This window comes from Typopeltis vanoorti, chromosome 9, assembly GCF_054136105.1.
Source record: "Typopeltis vanoorti isolate ZY-2024b chromosome 9, IOZ_Tvanoo_1.0, whole genome shotgun sequence".
Classification (NCBI taxonomy): domain Eukaryota; kingdom Metazoa; phylum Arthropoda; class Arachnida; order Uropygi; family Thelyphonidae; genus Typopeltis; species Typopeltis vanoorti.
Genome location: NC_143557.1, coordinates 56,203,078 through 56,226,281, shown reverse-complemented (window position 1 = coordinate 56,226,281; position 23,204 = coordinate 56,203,078). Strand labels below are relative to the sequence as shown.

The 23,204-nt window shown below is 33.7% G+C and overlaps 1 protein-coding gene across 1 annotated transcript in view; it reads left to right on the top strand.

The window, feature by feature from the left end:
* The window catches only part of LOC150103061 (uncharacterized), a 234,394-nt gene that overhangs the window by 142,670 nt on the left and 68,520 nt on the right, over positions 1–23,204 (top strand). Inside the window, exons 9-10 of the mRNA XM_090398078.1 lie at positions 3,933–4,058; positions 20,290–20,382. Of these exons, the coding sequence (XP_090254204.1) occupies positions 3,933–4,058; positions 20,290–20,382 (219 nt within the window). The remainder of the gene's footprint in view (positions 1–3,932; positions 4,059–20,289; positions 20,383–23,204) is intronic.

Here is a 23,204-nt window from a genome sequence, read left to right as displayed (position 1 = left end):
GACTTATCAAAAAACCTCACGTCCTCTCTGAAATACTTCACAGGAAAATCTTCCTTCATTAAAAACTCATCAGACTCTATTTCCATGATTAAAGACTTCAAATTTTCCAACTCTGATATCATGGCAAGCTTTGACATTGTGTCCCTTCTTGCAAATGTCCATACTGAAGAGATTCTTGCTCTTGTAAAGGACAAGGTTTCAAAAAAGATCTTCGCACTACCATCACACTCTGCCAAATCAGGATTTTTTAAATTCGAAAAGTCTATTTTCTATTTCTACACTGCGTGTAGAAATCCAGTATTCGTATGGTTTTTCTATGATATTTTTTATGTCCTTTTCGCTTACACCTGATGAAGTCTATTCTCAGACGAAACTAGTCATGTGTATTAATAAAGTTTTTTTTACTCAAAACCTCGGTTTTTAGTCATTAAATACATTTTTAATATATGTATATATATATAGATATAGATAGATAGATAGATGCGTGCTCCCAAAGTGAAATAAGTAATTAATTACTTCTCTCATGAACTGTTCAAAAATAAACTACAATATATCATGTCGTTAACAACCGACTAGATAGCGTACCCTCTCCCACCAATGAACTGTGGGTTCAAAACTTGCAAAATAGGCATGGATGTTTGTAATTGTTTTTAGGTAAGAAAATTTCTTCATCTGAAAATACCAGTATTGGAGAAAAGGTAAAGACTAGTGCTGCAGCCACAGTTGGCAATTTAGCTTATTTTGATTTACATCATTATGATATCATTTATGTACTTTTATTATCATTTTCTTTAATATAATTACTCAAAAGTGCACCTATGATCTTAAACTAGCTCTGTGAACGATAACAGCATATAACATATCTTTCCTATGCAGGAAAAGTGGAGTCATTTTCAAAATACCCATGCATTCAATAACTGAAACACCTCATCTATATTAGTTCAGATAAAATGTGTGTGTGTGTGTGTGTGTGTGTGTGTGTGTGTGTGTGTGTGTGTGTGTGTGTGTGTGTGTGTGTGTGTGTGTGCACATGCATGTGTTTGTATCACATCTGGATGTGTGTATAAGTGTGCAGAAAAATAGTGAATGGTTCGCAGAATAAATATTCTTAAATATAGTGTCATTTCTCCCTAAACCACCCTATTCCAGTTTTGTAAATATTAATATTCTATCAACAGAACCTGTAGTATCTAAGTAAGAAAAAATATAACTTTTTAAGACGAAACAGATATTAGGAAACTCAACGTTTAATAAAATATTGCTTTCACTGTATTAGAATAAAAATATTATGAAAATCTAAATAAATAATATATAAATACATAAAAAACTATGTTTTGTGAAATTTATCTTGCACTGCATTTACTTTTTATATATCAGTATCAGTTCAATATCATTTGATTTCAATTTTCTAGTGAATAAAATTTTCGTCGAATTTTTTCTGCAATATGATTTCCCTGTGATGAATAGTTTGTGCGATGAATTGTCCATGAGCCACATTATTTGGGTCTTTCTCTTTAGAAATATCTACATGAAAAGAATCAGGTCCGTGCAGTTAGCCGAGTGGCTATGCGCTTTACAACCATATGCCTGGGAAAGGAGTATCCCAGGTTCAGTTCCCATGAACTGAATGGGAACTGAACCTTCAGATGATGGAGGAGATTAGGATATTTCTCAGACATAGCCAAGTTTATCTGGGGGGGGTTCTTCCCTCAAGAGCAGGCAAACCAACCTTGAGAACATAATGCTTCTACAGACATAGGATACACCAGGAGGCATAGGGCCAACCACCTTATCTTGTATAATGGTTGCAGTTATAAGAAATTGAAACCCTCAACAACATAAAGGTAAAAGGGGGAAAGATTAAGAAAGAAAAGAAAATCAGAAAGTATGTTTAAGTAATGGTTGCAAAACCTAGTGAATAGAAGGGGGGGGCGAGAATATGATTGAGAATATAAGTTATTAAGGAGCTGTTGCCCAATTAAGTGATGATGTTTTACATAGTGGAAAAAACAAAGGGAAAATGATAGATCATTTGTAGAAGCTATGAGGGGGGGGGGGAAATTTTTTGCATGGAGAGTGGTTGGTGATTGGATGCATTGCCTTGAGAAGTGTTATGATGAATGCAAAGACAGTGAATATATTTAAGGGATTGTGTTATGAACTTCGGTTGTAATAGTGGGACCTCCTGCGTTAAGTTACTTGACTCCATGGAGATTGATGATGATAATAATATTGAATTGAATTGAGTCATTACTTAATAAAATGAATAAAATATTACTATGATTAAGAAAATGAAGCTGAAAATTAAATGCATTGTCTTCTCCCTATTGTGCATAGTTCAATCAGAAAAGGTAATTGTTGCTAGGAGATTGTCAAACTATGATTTATTTATATTATTTTTATTTAAATTTTTTTTTTTTTTATGTCCTCATAGTCCTAGATATCTTGCTTTTGCTATCATGCATTCCATACAGATATATTTCATATAGGTTAAGTGTTGTGATTTTCTAATAACATAAGAAAATCCACTTACCTTCCTAATGCATTCAGTTGCTGGAATCATTTGTTTAAACAAGAAAAATTGTTATGTTTTTTCATGTCTTTGAAATAGCATTTTGATACACACTCACTGTTAGTTTTGCAGATGAAATAAAAGACTAGCACAAATTCAGTTGATCAGGAATACTTGTCCTTGACAAAAGTATTCCCAACAAAATAAATTAGCAGATAATAAAACAATCAGATCATGTCTAAGTACACTATGATGTAACATTAGCACATCAAATTTTATTATACTCCTAAACTAAATTTAATCCCTCTATACTAAATTATGCTATGCCGTACCTATAACTTCTTCAGTACACACTAAGACATATAAAATCTCCTATGTTTATTTGATATTCATTCTTCATTGATTTATACTTTGGGCAATAATCATACCATCATCTAAAGAAGCAACATTCTTGGGTTGCGTACCACTGTATATCATATATATATACATACACACACACACACACAGTTTTTTTTTTTTTTTTAACTACCATACAACAGAATGAAGTTGTACATTGTTCTGATACCACTTTACTGACTGGGCGATTTGTTTTTTAGCATGCATTAAATCAACCTCATTCTCGAAATTGATTTGTATGTGGGTGTGAAATTTTCCTAATAGTATAGGATTTTAGCTTCTGTAAATTAACATTTTCTACTGTTAATATCTAATGTTTACTATCACCTAGTATAAAAAATTCAATACAATGATAAAATTTGATAAAAATGGCAGTGGTAAATTGTTATATATTGGTGCACACTTGTGATGGTGTTGTAGTAGAGATAGAGGTATATATATATCCTTTCAGATGATGGGGATGTATCCCTTGTTTTGCCATTTAAATGTATTAATTTCTTTTCTTCCATGGCATTTCTCCTTTAATTGTCTTAGTTTATCAGGAAAGGAAAGGCAGGAAAAAAACTTTGTTCTGGTAAATCAAAAAAAAAAAAAAAATCATTTTAATGCAAATATACAGTAGCTGCTTGGAGAAAATTTTTCTCAACATCGGTTTATTTAGAAACAAATTCTTTAATTACACATGATCTAAAAAACAGTAAAAACAAACAAACGAAAGAAATTATGCACTGTTCAAATGTAACTCATCAGAACTGCACGTTTTTGTATATTTTGAGTTGTATGTATGTTTGTATGACATGATTTTAGCTATAGCAAAGTGTTACATTTGTGATGATGATAAAATTTGCTTCTCTGGAAGTCCAATTATATGACAATGTTTTCAAAAGCTTTATAGGCACAATGTTATTCTTAACGAAATTCACAGTGATGGTGGATTGTATTGATCGTGTTCATTTTTAAAAGATTCTAAGAATATTACATTTATTGAACTACATAATTGATCACTTCATTTTTTAATTTTTAGGGAGGTCCATTGATGTATAGACTGAATGCTGTTTTAGTTCATATGGGACAAAGTTGCAATTCAGGGCATTATTATTGTTATGTTAGGAATTCAAATGGCTGTTGGTATCTCATGGATGATGCTAAGGTATGTTTACTTCTTTTTAGTAAAGATAATCCAGTAATCTTGATTATTTCTGTTATTATTTCAAAAGTTTTTTTTGTGCTGCAAATTTTTGGTAAGGAAGTGAATTAAGCAGATTGTGTTAAACTTGTTAAAGCATCAGATAATTCACTGTAATCTGAAGTAGATCCCATTTCTCATTTAACAGTGTTTTTCCAAAGCTACTTGGAGAAGAATACTCTTATTACCTGAATTGTTCTCTTTTGGTCTTCTCTAAAATACATTAGACTTATCAAAAGTTGGTCATTTCAGATCAGGTCTAATTTTCAATCTACAGGTTATCATTATTGATATGTTTTTTACCACCATAGATTCTTTTTAATAAAGGAATATTCCTGCACTGGATAGAAAAATATCAGTGTTGAAAAATCTTGAAGGTGAGATGGGGAGAAATTATGATGGTTAATTAAAATCAAAATAAATTGCTCTTGTTTTACATTTATGATTTATACAAGGACTATATATATGTGTGTACATAGTGTAGATGGTGCTAGTTCTGCTGCTGGAATCATGATGCCTTTCACCTTCTGTTTAGTCATGGGAAAATAAGTTCCACATTGAAACAGAATGGAGCCTTCACATGCTACTGTTGCAAACCTGAACTTTTATGTTGCTCCCACCCCACAAAAGGTATTTGCAAAGCTATAATACATTTTGTACTGTGGATAGACTAAAGATTTTTTTTCTATTTTTATCAATTTCATATGTATATACACACAGGAATACCTCGATTATCGCGATTCTTGATTTATCGCGATTTGTAATTTTATACCAAAATTCCAATTATTGCGCTCCAAATTCAAATTATCGCGGCCATGAGTGAGATGTAGCCCACTATATATATATGCAACCAGTTTGAGTTGCCACTCTCCGGGTATCGCTCTCTTGTAGCGCTTCGTTATTATCTGACGGTGCCTGCTCACCAGTAACTGTCCACCTTTGCCTGAAGTACATGTGAATATTTTTTCTCTTCTTATTTACCCTTACAATGAATGCTAAAAGAAACAAGGATGATATCAAGTCTACAGCTATCAAGAAGAAACATAGAGTGATCAGCTTAGAAGATAAGTTGCATATGATAAATAAGTATGAAGCAGGCATAACCAAAGCCAAAATTGCAAGCGAGTGCAGTCTAAATGAATCAATTAGATGTTCGCCATATTTTAGACCATGCTGCAAACTATAAGCAACTAGGACAAAGTGCATCGACCTCGTCTGGGTCCCAAACTACGAGAAACAGAAGCCATCTTATGATTGAAATGGAAACGCTATTGTCAGTGTGGATAGAATATTATAACCAAAAGAGAATTACTCTTAGTCAAATGACTATAAAAACAAAAGCATTGAATTTGTTTGAAACTTTAAAAAGAAAACAATTAGAAAGCGAAAATGATTCAATGTCAGTAGTGGAAGAAACTTTCTCTGCAAGTTCAGGGTGGTTTGATCAGTTCAAAAAGCGATCGAGCATTCATAGTGTTTGTGTACAAGGTGAAATTGCAAGTGCCGATGAAAAAGCAGCAGATAGTTTTCCTGGTGAATGGAGAATGGAGAGTGCACAGTGTAGAATGGGTGTACAGAAACTGCAACACTGTGCACTGGATAAAGAAAGGTGGAAGAAGATAGTGAAGGAGGCATTGGATACCAGCAAACAGTGCCCATGGTTCGTGATGGTGATATGTGGTCAGGTACATTCGCCTCTAACCATTGTTATGTGGTCCTCTCCTTGTGTGCAGTGACTGAATCCTACTGGAAGGTGTTGTTCAGGGACTGTACCACAAGTTCCAGAATGGTATCTTGATACTCTTTTTATGGCTTTTTTGCAGAAATGCAACTTGGATACCCTCCCTTAATGGACCCCCCCCCCATGCACACCAAACCATCACTGACATAGAGTGATGACTGCTCTGAATCCTGGGTGCTATGGCACATGCTAGGTGACCATCTGGGGTATATACCTGATTGTTTGTTGATTAAACGATCAGATATATGCCTGTGAAGAGGATATCTCTACGTGCCTTTTATTTTATCACCCTCTGCTGCATAGGTTGTGGTGTTAGGAAGTGTCCATTAGAACGATGATAAGCCCTTACCTCCAGAACATCAGTTAACACACTTGACATCATTCTCTGCAAATGTTCATCTCTTGCTTGACATCACTTTCTGCGTTCTCACAAGATTATGGTGGAGGCATGCCTTCACACTCCTCACAAGCTGTTTGTGTACTAATGCAGCATGGACCGACCTATTCTTTGGTGATCAGATGCAAGTTTTTAGCTTACTGAATATAACAGGTGGTGCATTCCTCGTGGAGTGCTATTACAGCTACATTGTTCTCGTAATGTTCCCACTGCATATTAACCCATACAGCTAGACAACTCTCTCTCTCCATACTGATAAACACGTGAATGTTGGCTGTGCACAGTGTCACTAACAGAACTATGCTTGTGCAATTCTGTGGCAGCATTGGAGGGGGGGGTGCAGATGTAATAGTATTTATGATAAGACTGTGCATGTTCTCCCTTATCCCCCCCCCCTTGGGATTATATCAGCAATCAATTATATATTTTGTCTTGTTGGCCTCTATCTTATTTGAGATAGCTTCAGTTGAACTGCCCTTTTAATCCTTTTCTACTTGATGTATTTCTATTCTGAAGACACCATATCCCTTGCATTGTATTCCTATGATTACATTCCTCGGTCAACCAAGTCTTATTAATGCCTATAATGTTTGGCCAAATTGAGCTAACCAATTCCAAAAACTCCTCACCTTTATTTTGAATAATTCTGGTATATGTATACTTAAACTGCAATACCTCCTCTTCATGCCAACTCATTACACCTTGTATTGCTTAGCCCATTAAAGTTAATAACCCAAATGCTACATTTAGCATTATGTGATCACTCTCCCACTTACTAACATCTTGGTTGCCTGGACTGCTACTCACCTGCATCCTTCCCTAAACATTTTAGTTTCCATGACTTTGTACTTCCAAGTTTTCACTGAACTAGACTTTCTCAAAGTCTCCTGACCCCAAATCCATTCAAATTCAAGCCATCCACCTTTTGGTACTCATTCTGTTCTTTTCATTAGCATTGATATGGCAAGAAACAATATTGAAACAAATAAGATTGATGTACTTGTACTTTTCTACTAGTTTTAGAAGGCCATATAAAAATAATTCAGGTTATACCTTCCTTATGAACTTTGCAGAAAAAATTTATAAAAACAAGTTTAATTTTCCTGGAATTTCATTTTAGAAATGTTTTTGTGTATATTTAGAGTTCATGAGGCTACCATACTCAGATATCACATGATGTACTAACCATAACTGATAGCTAACATTTGGAAAGTTTTCCTATAATTCAAATTTAATTTGTTAAAAATATTTACGAGATAAACTGAAGGTTCAAATTAAATGCATTTTTCATATGATAAGCTGTATCATGATTGTAATTCTTATTTCTGTTTTCTTCTAGTTGAAGTATATACTATGTATGATTATTATTATTATTTCGGGCGACTACAGGAGTCCTTAGACTCATCGAGGGAGGCCCTAAACATCATGTCCACACAACTATGCGATTACATTCTCACAGTATCTATCATACCTTGCCTTGAACTCGTTCACCGTCATAGCACCCACAACAGACTCTGGCAGCTTATTCCACTCATTTACCACTCTAAAAGTAAAGAACCCAGCTCTAACACCCCTGCTAACCACACTCTTGCCCAGCTTCCATAGGTGTCCCCTAGTTCTCCCACTACCAGTCCTGATCTCAAAAATATCCTCTGAATTAATCCTATAGAAACCCTTTAGCAATTTGAATGTTCAATCATATCTCCCCTTTTCCGCCTATCAACTAGTTTCTGCAACCCACAAATCTTCAACCTGTTCTCATATGGTTCATTCCATAGACCTGTTATCATCTTAGTTACTCGCCTCTGGATCCTCTCAACCTCCTCCCCATCAAGAAGGAACCGAGGTGACCAAATCTGGGCACAGTAGTCGAGATGAGGTCTTATCAAGGCTCGGTACAGAGGTACAATAACTTGCTTGTCTCTGCTCGTCAAGGTATTTTTCAACAACCAAGTGAGTTGATGAGCTGATTTAGCTACTTTTGCAATGTGCCCCCTAAACTTCATCTCCCTATCCACCAACACTCCCAAGTCCCTGGCCTCATCAATCTCTTGGAGTACAGTTCCACCAATGTGGAACTGTACTCCAAGAGATTGATGTAAACACACATGATAATGTAAACACACATACAAAAAAAGTAGTTAGCATTTGCCAAAGCCAATATGCAGAAATTAGAGGAGTAGTTAATTATTATAAAAGATTTTGTATAATAAATTTCTTTTAGACCATCATTGATGCTCAGGGGCTTTGTCCATTTTTCAGTTATTTGCTATAGTTAGTTGATTATATTTGAATTTAAGAAAAATTATATATTAATGCTGAAATTTAAGCCAACAAAGATGTGGAATCAAATCCTGCAGTGTTCGTGGATATTTTGTTAATATCTTTAAGTGACTGATTTATTTTATTTGCTGGTTTGAGCTACCACCCTTCTTATTGGAAGCCTGAAGTGGCTTAAAAAGTTGATTGGTCTATAGAGAGATAATCTTAACTTAGCTCACCTACAGCATGAGGTTTATAGGTCAGATTTACATTAAAAAATTACTCTTATTGAGTTGAAGCATCGTGCTAGAGTAGGAAAAATTAGTCTGCTTGGTAGTGGTGAGACCCAGGTGTCATTATTAAACCAGGAGGAACTGGTTCAATAATGACCTGGGTCATTATTAAATTTCTGCTTTCTTGAATGGCATATCAGTAAGTGGGAATATAGTTTTTATCAACTGTCGATTGTAATAGCCAATATGCTGTTGTGTCGTTATCTATGCAAATTCACTTAAATCATATCTATCAAACTTACTAGTTGTCCTAAGTACTGGCCTGGATTTTTGGTCCTATCTCCTTTTTAGGCATAAACACATTTATTTTTTTTTAATGACTGCGCCAGTGTATGCCCTATAATAATAAAATTCACTATTCAGGGAGACAATTCCAATAACCCAATTATATAAATACCTGCTAATTCCTTCAGACGGTCGTGGCAAAATCTCTTAACTTAATTTTACCCTGCCGCGACAAGTTCGTAATTTTAGAGTGGTGAGTTGACGCTCTTAGTCAGGCAAGACTCAGTTTGGGGTAAAAATACATGTTTATTTTACAACTTTAAATACACTATACAATTATATAAGTTCACTCTTGCTAAGATTGCAATCATACATAAAAGCTAAGTTAGGAAACTTGATTCTTTCAAGTGGTGCTTAATGCATGCTATATTTGATATCTAGTAAATTGCTAAACTCAATCTTCGTTAACACAATTCACTCATCCAACAATTCCCCCTATAAATCTAGGGACACTAAGTTAAACTATCATTAATTTATGGCTCATAATTCCTCTCTCTACAATTCTGTAAAACTCACTTAAACAATCTCGATATCTGTTTATAGCCTACTGGAACAGTCACTTAAGAGTTCACTAGTTAATATTGTTCTGACATTTCATACTTCTTGCATCTAAAGCTCTTCATATAAACAGGCTCCCAAAACATAAATAACAAACGTTTACATTACCTTCACTCGATTACGGAATGGGTCTGCTGGTTAATACTGTTGTGGAAGTACCCGAGGCTCGATTCCTTATTTGGATCACTCGTGGCGTTAAATTCCTGCTAAATGGCTATCCTCTATCCGCTCAATGGCTACCATTGTCATCTGAGGACTTTACGGGAACATCTACGACATAGCACCCGCTTGTAATGAAAGCATTAGCTGCGTTGCACTGGAATTCCATCCGTAGTGTCACTGATACATTCTTAGTGTTATATTTCATTATCTTATAATTTCACACCTTTGACACAATATTATCTGACCATTCAGAGTTCAACAATGCCTTATGGATAAAAAGAAAAAAATGGATATAGAAACCTAGGATTTTGATGCATATGCTGTAAATAGATGTATTCTGGTGTATCAAGGTAAGTTATAATAGAAGATGCCTTAAAGATTCCCAAACATATTGTTTGACATAAATTAAAGATGCCAAGAAATTATATTCTTGGTTTAATCCTTTATCCAAGTGTAAGCAAACAAAGTTTGCACCTGAAGTAATTTCAGGACTGGCAACTTGTATATAGAAGCTAATGACTTCACATCACTTGCCTTACTATCCCATAATGCAAAGCACATATCCTTACAGGCATGTGTAATGCTATGCTATTATTGAGATCTCATCAGCGGGAGCCAGACTCAGAAGTGATACAAAGGTTGAAGTAATGCAGAAGTCATATTTTCCTATACGAGTAGCCAAAAGATGTCACATCTTATTATTAAAATACTCTGGATTAGAGATAGATGTTGAAGTTTTTCCACTTGGTTTACTATAAATTAAAGATTCCAAGGAATTATATTCTTAGTTTAATCCTTTATCCAAGTGTAAGTAAATAAAGTTTGCACCTGAAGTAATTTCAGGACTGGACAACTCGTATATAGAAGCTAATGACTTCACATTGTTTTGAGATTGATCTCTATAAAGATTGTTTTTATTCATCTCTATAAAGAAACTTTTTACTCAGAGCGTTGGTATTTATTTATACAAGGGTTCAATTCCGATTGTTGCAATGACTTTCAACTGTTTTTTTTTTCTTAGCACCTTTTAATTTTTGAAACTTCCCTTCTCTCGCTTTATCTGCAGCCACTGTGTTAGGAGAATGAGTTTCATTATACTGAAAAGAGTTGAGCTGTTTATTGTTTGTGGAATTAAATATATCTCTAAGAGTCTCCTTTTCCCTAACAAGTTGAAAACATTGAAAACATTGTTCAAGCTTTTTAACTTTTTTCTTGTATGCTATTTCTTTCAAATTATCTTTAAGCCCATGCCTAAATTGATTGATCCCCCCCGAACTGGCCATGAGGCCTATAGATGTCCAGCTAAATCTGGATATGATTCTCTAACACCCGTTGAATAATATGGATAAGAAGTGTAATTTGGTCTCACTATTTCATCCACTTCGGCTGGTAGGGAGGTTAAACAGCAACTATTCTAAAGAGGACCTCTCTTCAGATGAAGCATTAAATTTATGAGCAATGCTCCAAAGTCTGTCGTTACTCTGAAACAGACTCCCTGTTACCTTGAATGCACTGATAAATTTTCCAAATGTTAGAACCTAATTCTCCCACATCTGAAAATTCTGATATTAGCAATCTTTTAAAGGTTGCATAACTGTCAGTGTCTCTTAATAAAGGGGATGAGTTTAAGCATGTTTTGACTTTTCCCAATAATTTATTAGGAAGTATAATTAACAAATGAAAATCTGACATCTTCTAAATTTCTAATTTTTTCTACATATTTAAAAAATGTTTCTATGCGTTTATGACTATCACCTGAAAATGAAGGTATTACAAAGTTTGATTAGCTAACTTAAAAAAATGCTTCATCTTTAATTGAAGAAACTTCACTACTAGAATTACTATTTTCTGTAGCCATTTTACTTGAGTCAAGATTTACTTTCTGGAGTCTAAAATAAAGTTAAGTCACAACCAATCCTGTCGGTCGACTGCACCATTTGTAATGAGAATTGTCTCTATAAAGATTTTTTATTCTAAGTGTTTTCTATTATTACTTAAAGGTTCAATTGTGATTAGTGCAATGACTTTTAACTGTTTCTTTTAGAATCTGGAAAATCACTGGCTCAAGACCAAATACAAAAAATATCCACTTTAAATAAAATTACATAACTATAAAATTAACTGGATCCACAGCCTTCTAAATTAAATCTACTGCAGAGGTTTTCTTATCCAAAATATTAAAATCATTCATCCTCTGATGCATTCTATTATTGAATTGTTTGACATATACTTAATCACATCTACCAGACTACACACCTTGTTTTCACAACAACAAAAATGTTCATCAGAGTCAGCTTCTTTGTTAAGGCCTTTCCAAAAATATAAAATTTTCTTCTTCTTTTCCATGGGATCCTTTTTTTTTTTCTCTCTCTCTTATGAAGTATACAATATTATTTCTCACTGACTGACTAAAGTATAAATACTTCATACTTTTGCAGTTTTATTTGGTGCACAATTTACTGTACCAGAGAAAAAAGTTTCTGCTACTATTTCATAAATGAGATATCTAAGTTGAGCTAATTCCGTCACCTTTTCCACTAGAAATAACAATAGATCCGGAAATCTTTGAACTGATGAAACTTTCCGATCAGCATTTCCTCGAACTTCAATTAGAACAGTGGTTCTCAAAAGGGTGCACTGGTGCGCCCTAGAAGATTTACGGGTGCGCCCTGTGGTATTCCAGAGAAATATGTGTCCAGATATAAAAATAAATATAGTTACTCTATTATACCTTTTCATTATGGATATACTGCTCATTTTGTCAACACATCATTATTATGTTAATTAACAGTGGTTTCTCTTGCAAAGAGAACGAGAATATGGTTTATTCTTGTTGTGTATATTACTTATTTTAAAAGTGTTGGAAGTGGATGTTATGTGCATATTACTTATTTTCAGATAAATACACCCAAATAAAATGGATAGATTTCTCAAAAAGAAGCATAATATTGAAGAATCAGATTCTGGGAGTGAGCAAAAATTAAGTGCCAGTAAGAAAGCAAAATTGCGGCCTACTTGCAAATATAATGAAAGTTATTTAAGATTTGGTTTCACTTGGACTGGAAGTGAAGATCATCCTTTGCCGCTATGTTTATTATGTGGATATAAAATGGCAAATGAATCATTGCTTCCTAGTTAATTGAGTAAACATTTTAAAACTATACACTCTAATTTACAAGATAAATCTGTAAGTTTTTTCAAGAGATTGTCTGAACAGCAAACAAAAGCAGTAAATTCTTTTAAAAGTATAATGACTGTTTCTCATAAAGCTCAAATTGCTTCTTATCAAGTCTCAGAACTGATAGCAAAAAATATGAAAGATCATGCTTTAGGTGAGTCACTTATTTTGCCTGCATGCAAAAAAAATGGTCATGACAATGCTAGGAAATAAAGCAGCAATGAAAATAAGCAAGATTCCTCTGTCCAACGATACAGTTCACAGGCGTATTATAGAAATGTCTTCTGAGATCGAGAAAAATGTATGCAGTAATAAACTTCAGTATTCAAATTTTGCATTGCAAGTTGATGAGTCAACAGACATTAACAACAAGGCACAACTCTTAGCATTCGTCCATTTTATTAATGAAGATCAAATAGTAAATTAGTTTCTTTTTTGCAAAGAATTAAGTGTGTCTACAAAAGGTGAGGACATTTTTAACATTTTGAATAGCTATCTTGATAAATGGCAGTTAACATGAAAGTCGTGTGTAGGCATTTGTACAGATGGAGCCCCTTCCATGGTAGGCTGTGTTAAGGGCCTTACATCTTTTGTAAAAAAACAAAAACAAAATGAGAATGTTATCGTAACTCACTGCTTTCTTCATAGGGAGGCCTTGATGGCAAAAACATTGGGAGAAAAATTAAGAGAAGTTTTAGATCAAGTTGTTCAGATGGTAAACCTTATTAAAACAAGACCTGTCAAATCGCGTTTATTCTAAAAGCTATGTATCGATATGGATTCACAACACAGACGGCTGCTTTTACACGCTGAGGTGAGGTGGCTGTCAAGGGGGGAAAGTACTTACCCGCGTACATGAGCTACGACAAGAACTTCTTGCGTTTTTTGAAAAGATGAAACAATTACATTTTTGTAACCTCCTTCACTGCGAATTTTGGATTGCCAGGTTACAGTATTTGGCTGATATATTTCAGCAGCTCAATATTTTGAATACTTAGCATGCAAGGGAAAGAAGAAAATATTCTCCCATCCACTGACAAAATGAAAGTGTTTCAGAGAAAACTACAGATTTGGAAAAGAAAAGCTGTTGAAGGTAATTTGGAAATGTTTCCATTGGTAAGTAACACTTGCATAAATGAAACACTTCCAATAATAGTTGAACATTTAACAAGTTTAGAAGAAAAATTGAGTTCTTATTTTCCATCACTTAACACTGAACAATACAATTGGATTAGAAACCCATTTATGGAAACGTCAAGTGATTTTAGTTTAACATTAACAGAAGAAGAAGAAGAACTGGCAGCTATATCCACTGATCGTGGATTGATGATTAAACATAAGGAATTGTCTCTTGAAACCTTTTGGATTTCTATAAAAGAAGAATATGTGTCAATATCTAAAAAAGCTTTGAACATTTTACTACAATTTTCAACATCATATTTATGTGAATTAGGATTTTCTACCCTCACCACAATTAAGTGTAAAAAGAGATTAAGTGTAAAAACTCTTCAATGTATTGACGAGGAAATGAGAGTTTGCCTTTCAAATATATGGCCAAACATTGAAGCAATCGCTAGGACACATCAGGCTCATGTTTCTCATAAACACAAGAATGAATAAACTTAAGGTATAAAAGCCAAAAGGCTATTTTTCTGGCAACCTTAATAATAATGAAGGGGATACAAATCCTTTGATGTTTATCTGCTAGTAAGCGAAACTCTAAGAACTAGGACTAAGATCTATGAGTTTCATACCGAAAAACTATCAGCAAATCCAAGTGTAAGTACCCACTTGGTAGTACAACACCAAGGCAACTCGTATCAAAGGTGGAGCAAGCTCCCTCACTATCCTTGATATTTTCTCATAATGTAAAAACACAGCCCCTAGGGGATGTAATACTCTAATTACATTATGAGGAGAGGTCACTACCCAGACTGGTTTCAACCTTTTTTGAGGTCTCATCAGACCTCAAAAGTGGAGGTCTCATAAGGATAGTGAGGGAGCTTGCTCCACCTTTGATATGAGTTGCCTTGGTGTTGTACTACCAAGTGGTTACTTACACTTGGATTTGCCAATAGTTTTTCGGTATGAAACTCATAGATCTTAGTCCTTGTTCTTAGAGTTTCGCTTACTGGCAGATAAACATCAATGGATTTGTATCCCCTTCATTATTAAACTTAAGGTATATTTCATTTTATTTTTTTTTATCACATTATTTTTTTTTTTTTCTGTAATATTTGACTTAATTATTATAACATATTTCTCAGAAATTTGTATATAGTGCACCTACAATTATTTGTAGGATTTTAAATGTGCTCCGACTTCAAAAAGTTTGAGAACCACTGAATTAGAACATTGACTGCAATATCTTCTTTTATTTACTAAATACTTGTTGACAGTCTCAATTCCTCCAGTTTGAAGATTCACAGTTCTACGATCCCTTTTCAGAATCTTCTATTAATATTCTTCCAACTGTCACATAAAAGTTATAAACTTCATAAGAACAAAATTTCTGTGGTCTGTGTTCTTAAACTTCCATTAGCTGTCCCTTGTTTTCCTTGTTACCTCGATACTGAACACTCTCTCTCTGTCAGCTGTCAATCACCCATCAAACTCTTTGGTGAGCATACACACTCCATGCGATGCTAATCATCTCCGTGTGAGCATTTCATCTCTCCAGTAAATTGTTCCAGCTTGAGGACCATTGTAAGAAAAGGAAGTTCATGAAGCTGTCACTGCAGTTACACCAGCAAGCACGAAACCTTTGTACTTTTTTGTCATTATATGACAACTTAAAACAAAAAGAAGGTGAAGGCTCTAAAGCTTGAGAATTTAATGCCATTAAAGGATGGTTTGATAATTTTAGAAAGAGGGTTGGCTTAAAAATGTCAAGATAACAGGAGAATTAACTTCTGCCAACCAAGAAGCATCAAACACTTCCCAGATGCCATTAAGAAAATTATTGAGGAGAAAGGATATCTGCCTGAACAGGTTTTTAATGCAGACAAAGGTGCCCTATTCTGGAAAAAAAAAAAAAAATGCCACAAAGGACATTTATTAGTAAGGAAGAGAAGCAAGCACCAAGATTTAAGGCAGGAAGGGATAGGTTAACTCTACTGTTGTGTGCAAATACAGTTGGGTTTATGATCAGGACTTCTCTTATCTATAAAGCTGCTAACCCTCAAGTCTTGAAAGGAAAAGATAAACACTATCTGCCAGTCTTTTGGTACAACAAGGCCTAGACAAGAGAACCCTTTTTCTGTATTGGTTTCATCGATGCTTTGTCCCTGAAGTCATGGAATACCTTGTCAGTAAGGGACTGCCTTTTAAAGTTCTTTTGATATTGGACGGTGCTCATGGCCACCCAGAATTCCATGAGTTCAGTACCAAAGGTGTTGAAGTGGTCCATTTGCTCCCAAACATGTCTTTAATTCAGTCTCTAGACCAGGGGATCAAAAGGACCTTTAAGGCTCATTATACATGGTACTCTATGGAAAGGATTGTTGATGCTATGGATGAGAACCCCGATAGAGGAGAATGTCATGAAAATCTGGAAGGATTACACCATTGAAGATGCCATCATTGTTATAGAACAAGCTATGAAAGCCATCAAGTCTGAAACAATAAATTCCTGGTGGAGAAACCTGAGTCCAGATGTTGTGCATGACTTCACAGAATTTACGACAGAGCCAATTGAGAAAATCATGAAAGAGATTGTGGATATGGCAAAAAATTTATATCTTGAATGGTTTCAAGATATAGATCTTGGAGAAATTCAAGAGCTAATAGACATCACCCTAGAGGAATTAACAGAAGACAACTTGATGGAGATGAGTGCTTTCGAACCAGTGGCAGATGAAGAAGAAGCAATTCTAGAAAACAAATTGACATTTAACAATCTGGCAGAATAGTATTGATTATTCAAGACTGCTTTTGACTTCTTTTATGACATGGACCCTTTTATGATATGGACAGTGAAACTGAACCAAATGGTAGAAGAAGGATTGATACCATATAGAAACATTTTTAGAGAAATGTAAAAGCAAAAAAAAAAAGAAAAAAAAGTCAAACAGAAATTATGATGTATTTCTGTAAAGTTACACCGAGTGTACCTGCCTTCTCTTTCACCTCTGCCACTCCTGAGACAGTAAGACCAACTCCTCCTCAGCCTACTCAACATGAAGACGATGAGGATGAAGACCTTTATGATGATCAACTTCCATTTAATGAATAGTAAATAATCATCATGCCATACAGTTAATAAACGTATCTGTTTGTATGTGTATCTTTGTGTGAAAATCTAATAACTGTACAAGACATTTTGGGTAATCATTGTCGCCTAAGTATTCGTCATATAGAACATCGTGTGCTGGACTTGTATGAAAGTACCTATCCTTACATAGGCATAAGGTGAGTGATATTTAATATAAAATTAATAATGTGTTAGTTTTCTTACTGTTTTATAACTACTTTCAAAGAGTACTGTATACAGTATGCTTTTCTCTCTCTCTCGTAATTGGAGAAACTGCTTATCAGCCTATCATCACAGGCGTTATTTTTTTTTAAAAATGTAATTAAAAATGTTTCTAATACTGCATTATTAATATGACTGTAATACTGTATGCCATAAAAATTTTATAACGATTCATTCCATTAGTTTGTAGGCTAGGCTACCATAAAGCAATCATATTGCTGCATCATCATCATCAACGGATGAATTGTTATACATAAATAAATCTGAATTTCTTTTTCACGTTATTTTTGATGTCCAGTGTTAGTAATATGTATAATATCTACAGTGTTTTGTATCATGTAATACAATATTTATGTAAGCTTACAGTATTGATAAATACAGTACAGTTCTGTAGAAGCTAGAGAAAATGAAATGAAAATCATAAGGAAGAGAAAATGTATTTTCTCTTCCTTGTGATTTTCTTAACATTTTCTTTTCTCTAGCTTACTTTATTGTAAGAATGCAGTATATAATACATTACCGTACAAAATATGTGTTAATCGCCTATTATTAGTAAGGTTTTCAGTCAACAGTATTAGTGAATATTTTATGGAGTTAAAAGTTGTACGAGGATTTTCGACAGCACAGGGGATCAGCACCTCTAACCCCTGCATTGTTCAATGGTCAGCTGTGTTTGTATATAAATATTTGTAATTATATAAATGAATTCATTAAGGTAAACATGTGCGAGTGATGATTAAATGAATTACAATATTCAAAACTGAAGAATGGTATAAATAAAATAAATGATTTTATTGATTATCTCATACTGGAAGACATTGTTGTTAATTACAGTAAAGAATATATCTGCTGTGATTTCTATGCATACATTATATTAAACTAAAAGTAATATGTACGAAGAGGAGAAGCTGTCATCCATAAGTGTAAAATTTGTGATAGTTCTATGTGGCGAGAACAGCATGGAATAAACATGCCCAATCTCCTTATGTGATGGCATATATGGTAATTTTTTTTCTTAATGAAATGAATAATTTACAAATTAAATATTTAAAAAAAATTTCTTAAAGGGAGTAATAGTAAGGTAGAGAATGCTAAACAGAGAATGAAAATTAGTTGACAGCTGGTCTCCACCTTTGTTGTTTGCTAGTAGATTAGTGTGATCTCTGCTGGTAAGCATGGATGAAAGTGCACAGGGACACAACAGATAGTCACCATTTCGTGATCCAAGCCTAAATTGATAACATGCTTGAGCTTATACAGTAGAAAACTCATAGGGGCAATAGGAATGGTTTGCTATGGCAAACTTTTAGTATAGCATTGTATCTATAACACTTTGTTATAAAGTTGTTTTCTGTAGCTAGAGTCAGCTATGGTGTGGAGTAATATGCATTCTTTGCACACATCGTAGGTGACCACGATGTGTGCAAAGAATGCATTACTTCACATCGTAGGTGACTATATACTATATTTTCTGAGGTGCAGGATTAAAAACATGACTTTAAGAGAAAAAACAATGATCATATTGGGAAAAAAATTCTAAATGACAGAAAAATTACCTTTCTATTGCACATAACGAGTGCACACACACACACACACACACACACACAAAACTTCAGATAAAATGGTTTAACACAATTAAACACTAAATAAAAAAGCAGTTACTGTGGGTGAGAACAGATATTTTTTGGACAAGTTGATTGTCTGCTGGACAACATAATGAGTATCATTACAATACTATTATTTTTTATTATTATTATAAATTGGAATTGGCCAGATGGTGTGTGGATTTGGTCTTTTGGGTATTAATATACACTGTGATTAGAACAATGATTTAGTCCACATGACTTCTAAGTATAGTAGATTTGTTGCAGATGAACTTTAGCCATAGCATTGTTTATTTAATACCATATTTGATAGATTTGCTAGTATGGGTTACTTCAGCTTGTTTATTTAATACCATATTTGATAGATTTGTTTGTATGGATTACTTCAGCTTGCACTACAAGCTGTTATATACAAATTATACCATATCTAATATGAGAATGTCTTTTTTGAAATAAGTATTTATGGAACTGTACATCATGGAGATGCTTAGGTTTTTATCAGACATTTTCACCATAAGTTTTACTTCAGATCATAATCTGTAATCGTTACTTCGCAGTTACCATTAATATTAGAGTTACCATACATCAGCATTTATGCGGACAAGTCTGCATTTTGATAATGAAAATATCTGCCATTGTTGTCACATTGCCAGTGTTGAAAGGCTCTTTTCATTAATACTAGCTCAGTGGACCAAGGAAAGAAATAGGCTCACCATAGAATCTGTGAAAGAACTTGCTATAGTTAAATTTAATTACAGATATTTTACATGTAAAAATATGTTTGTGTCGAAACAAAAAACTGCTAAAGAAAATTAGGTCTAGTGAAAAATATGCATGGACTGCAAAGTATTGTATGTAGTGTGATAAGTAATTCTTTTTCATGTAGCACTACTCTTGTTTCATAAGACTTATGATGACACTTAAAATCTCATATTTTTGTGTGTTCTAATAAGCATACTCATGACATCTAATTAATGAAAAGCTTACAAAGGTAAAGATTTCAAACATATGTATTTATTTTTGTGTTAGATGTTTGTGTCCAGAACGAGTTGGTCAGGCAATGGGGTGTCAGCATTTTGGCATTTTAGAATATGGCAATCCTAATTAATATAATTTATTATGTAATTTGAGGATATGCAGGTTGCTTAAAACTGTGCTGATAGGTAAAATGTGGGTAAATTACTGTAATAGTTGGCTGAACAATGAACTTTTTTGTCTTTCTTCTTCTTCTTTACCTTTAGGTACAAAGAGCAAGTGTAACTGATGTTTTGAATCAGCAGGCATATTTACTCTTCTACTTGAGAATACCAAGACAAAATAGTAATCACTATAAAGTGAGTTGATTATCAATTGCAGTCTTTCATTTATTTTGATCATAATTAGTATAATTAAAATGCATATAATCAAATGTTGATTTCCATGATAAAATGTACAACTACAGTTCTTATATTTACTGCTTATTTCCTGTTAGTTATCCTTGAAAGTGCATGCTTAATGCTAAAGGCAGTGTAGTTAGACTTGCTTCATCTACAAAGAATCCCTATGTATAATAAAATAGTCTGTTTGATTAGATGCTCGACTAAGACAGACATGGCTTATTCTATGTATATTGTGTATAATATAATGAAATCTGTATATACCATGGTAGCACATTTAATTTTAATTTTTAATTTAGATTTAATTTTTTAATTAGAATTAATTTAATTAGACTAGAATAAAAGAAACTGAAGTTATGAGGCCAGTTTGTTATGCCTGTTATTTATGTTTGTTCTTCAGCTCATTTCTCTTTTTGTGGGATAGAAAACTTGAATATCTGGAGGAAAAATCCTGCCACTGCTTGTTAGAATGAAATATCATGACTTCTCCTTGCCTTATCTTGAGATGGAGATACACTGGTAATACTAAAATTTTAAAAGCGTATGAGGATACTAAAAGTTTCGGAAACACTGCCTTAGATTAATTAATCAGAATAGGCTGACATACTTAATATTATTCTCCAAGAATTCATTGAAATAAAGGTACTGTGAACTATCAAGTTTTCTCTCTACATTCCATGCAAATAAAGTTGATATGTTGTGGGTTTAGCATCCTCTTGTATGTGGGCTAATATGTATAGAATAAAAATTACTGGTATATTGTAAAGAGATTAATCTCTGTAAAGATTGTTTTTCTTCCGAGTGTTTATTATTTACACAAGGGTTCAGTTCCGATTGGTGCAATGACTTTTAACTGTTTTTTTTAGAATCCAGAAAATCACTGACTCAAGACCAAATACAAAAAATATACACATTTAATAAAACTAAAACAATACATACACTTTAAATAAAATTTACATAACTATAAAATACTGGATTCAAGACTAAAATAAACCTACACTTCAGAGATTTTCATATTCAAAAATATTAAAATCACCCATTCTCTGACTCATTTTATTGCTGGATTGTTTAATATATACTTAATCATATCTACCAGACTAAACACCTTGTTTTCACAATAACAATGTTCATAATCAGTTTCTTTGTTAGGGCCTTTTTCCAAAAATATAAAAATTCTTCTTTTCCATAGGATCCTTTTTTTTATTTTCCTTATGTAGCATACAATATTATTCCTCCTGTCTCGCTGATGTATAAATATTCTTACCTCTTACAGTTCTATTTGACACACAATTTACTGTACCAGAGGAAAAAAGTTTCTTCTACTACTTCATAAATAACATATCTAAGTTGAGCTAATTCCATCACCTTTTCCAGTAGAAATAAGAAATAGATCTGTGTCCTTAAGACAGATGAACCTTTCCAATCAGTGTTTCCTCGAACATTCAATTAGAACATCGACTGCAATATCTTCTTTTATTTACTAAATATTTGACAGTCTCAACTCCTTCTGACTGTCATTTAAGAACTTTCTAACAGCAAAATTTCTGTGATCTGCATTCTTCAACTTCCATTAGCTCTCTCTTGTTTTCCTCATTACCTCGATACCAAACTCTTTCTCTCTGTCAGCTTTCAATCACCCATCAAACTCCTCGGCGAGCATGCGCACTCCTTGTAAAATGGTAAGCGAGAAGTTACATATAATGGCTGACATATTGTCTCCATTAGCATAATGAGAATGTTTCTGATTTTAAGAGGAACCTGTGGCATAGTAAATTAATTAATAAAGAAACACGTAAAAAACCACAGTGATATCTTTAATTATTAAAGGGACAAATATTTCATACTAAAATTAATAGTACATCTTCAGTGTCTGTTACAGTAATAGGAATGGAATACAAGCAAAATGTTCGGTGGATCACCTATTAAAATAGAATTGTTACCGTGTGCTAGGAAATAATAGAAATTAACAAATTTAATCTATTAAGATAAATGATTTTTTACATAAGATAAAAGTCTCCCAGATCTTTGAGAGAGACAGATAGTCATTTCCATTTAAATTAGGTTGGTGTAAGATAGTTTTACAACTTTCTTTGAATAAGCATTCATATTTGAATCTGCATCTGTGGAGGAGAACAATTTTATCCCACTGGACACTATGAGTAGAGTCAATACTCTGCTGCACCAGACCAGACTTTAGAGGTTTGTTATAATCAATATAATATTGTTGTTCTTTTATTATTTTTTCCAAAGAACGGCCAGTTTGTCCAAAATAAGAGACATCACATTCGCAAGGTATTTGGTAAACACCAGCCATATAGAGAAGAGAAGCCAGTTTATCCTCTGTAGAAGGTAATAAAGAAGAAATTTTGTTGATAGGAATATATGTTGGAATCAATTGATACTTTTTCAGAATTCTACCTATAGGTTCTGAGATTCCTGGAATGTAAGGAATAGGAACTCTGCGGACTGTTGAAGAAGCAGTATAGGTATTGGATTTGATTGGAGTTGTAATCAAATGATTACAACTCCAATCAAATCCAACAAATACTTGACTCTTATGTTCCAATACCTGTAGTTTCTTCAACAGTTCGCAGAGTTCCTATTCCGTACATTCCAGGAATCTTTTCAGAATTCTACCTATAGGTTCTGAGATTCCTGGAATGTACGGAATAGGAACTCTGCGAACTGTTGAAGAAGCTGTAGGTATTGGAACATAAGAGTCAAGTATTTGTTGGATTTGATTGGAGTTGTAATCATTTGATTACAACTCCAATCAAATC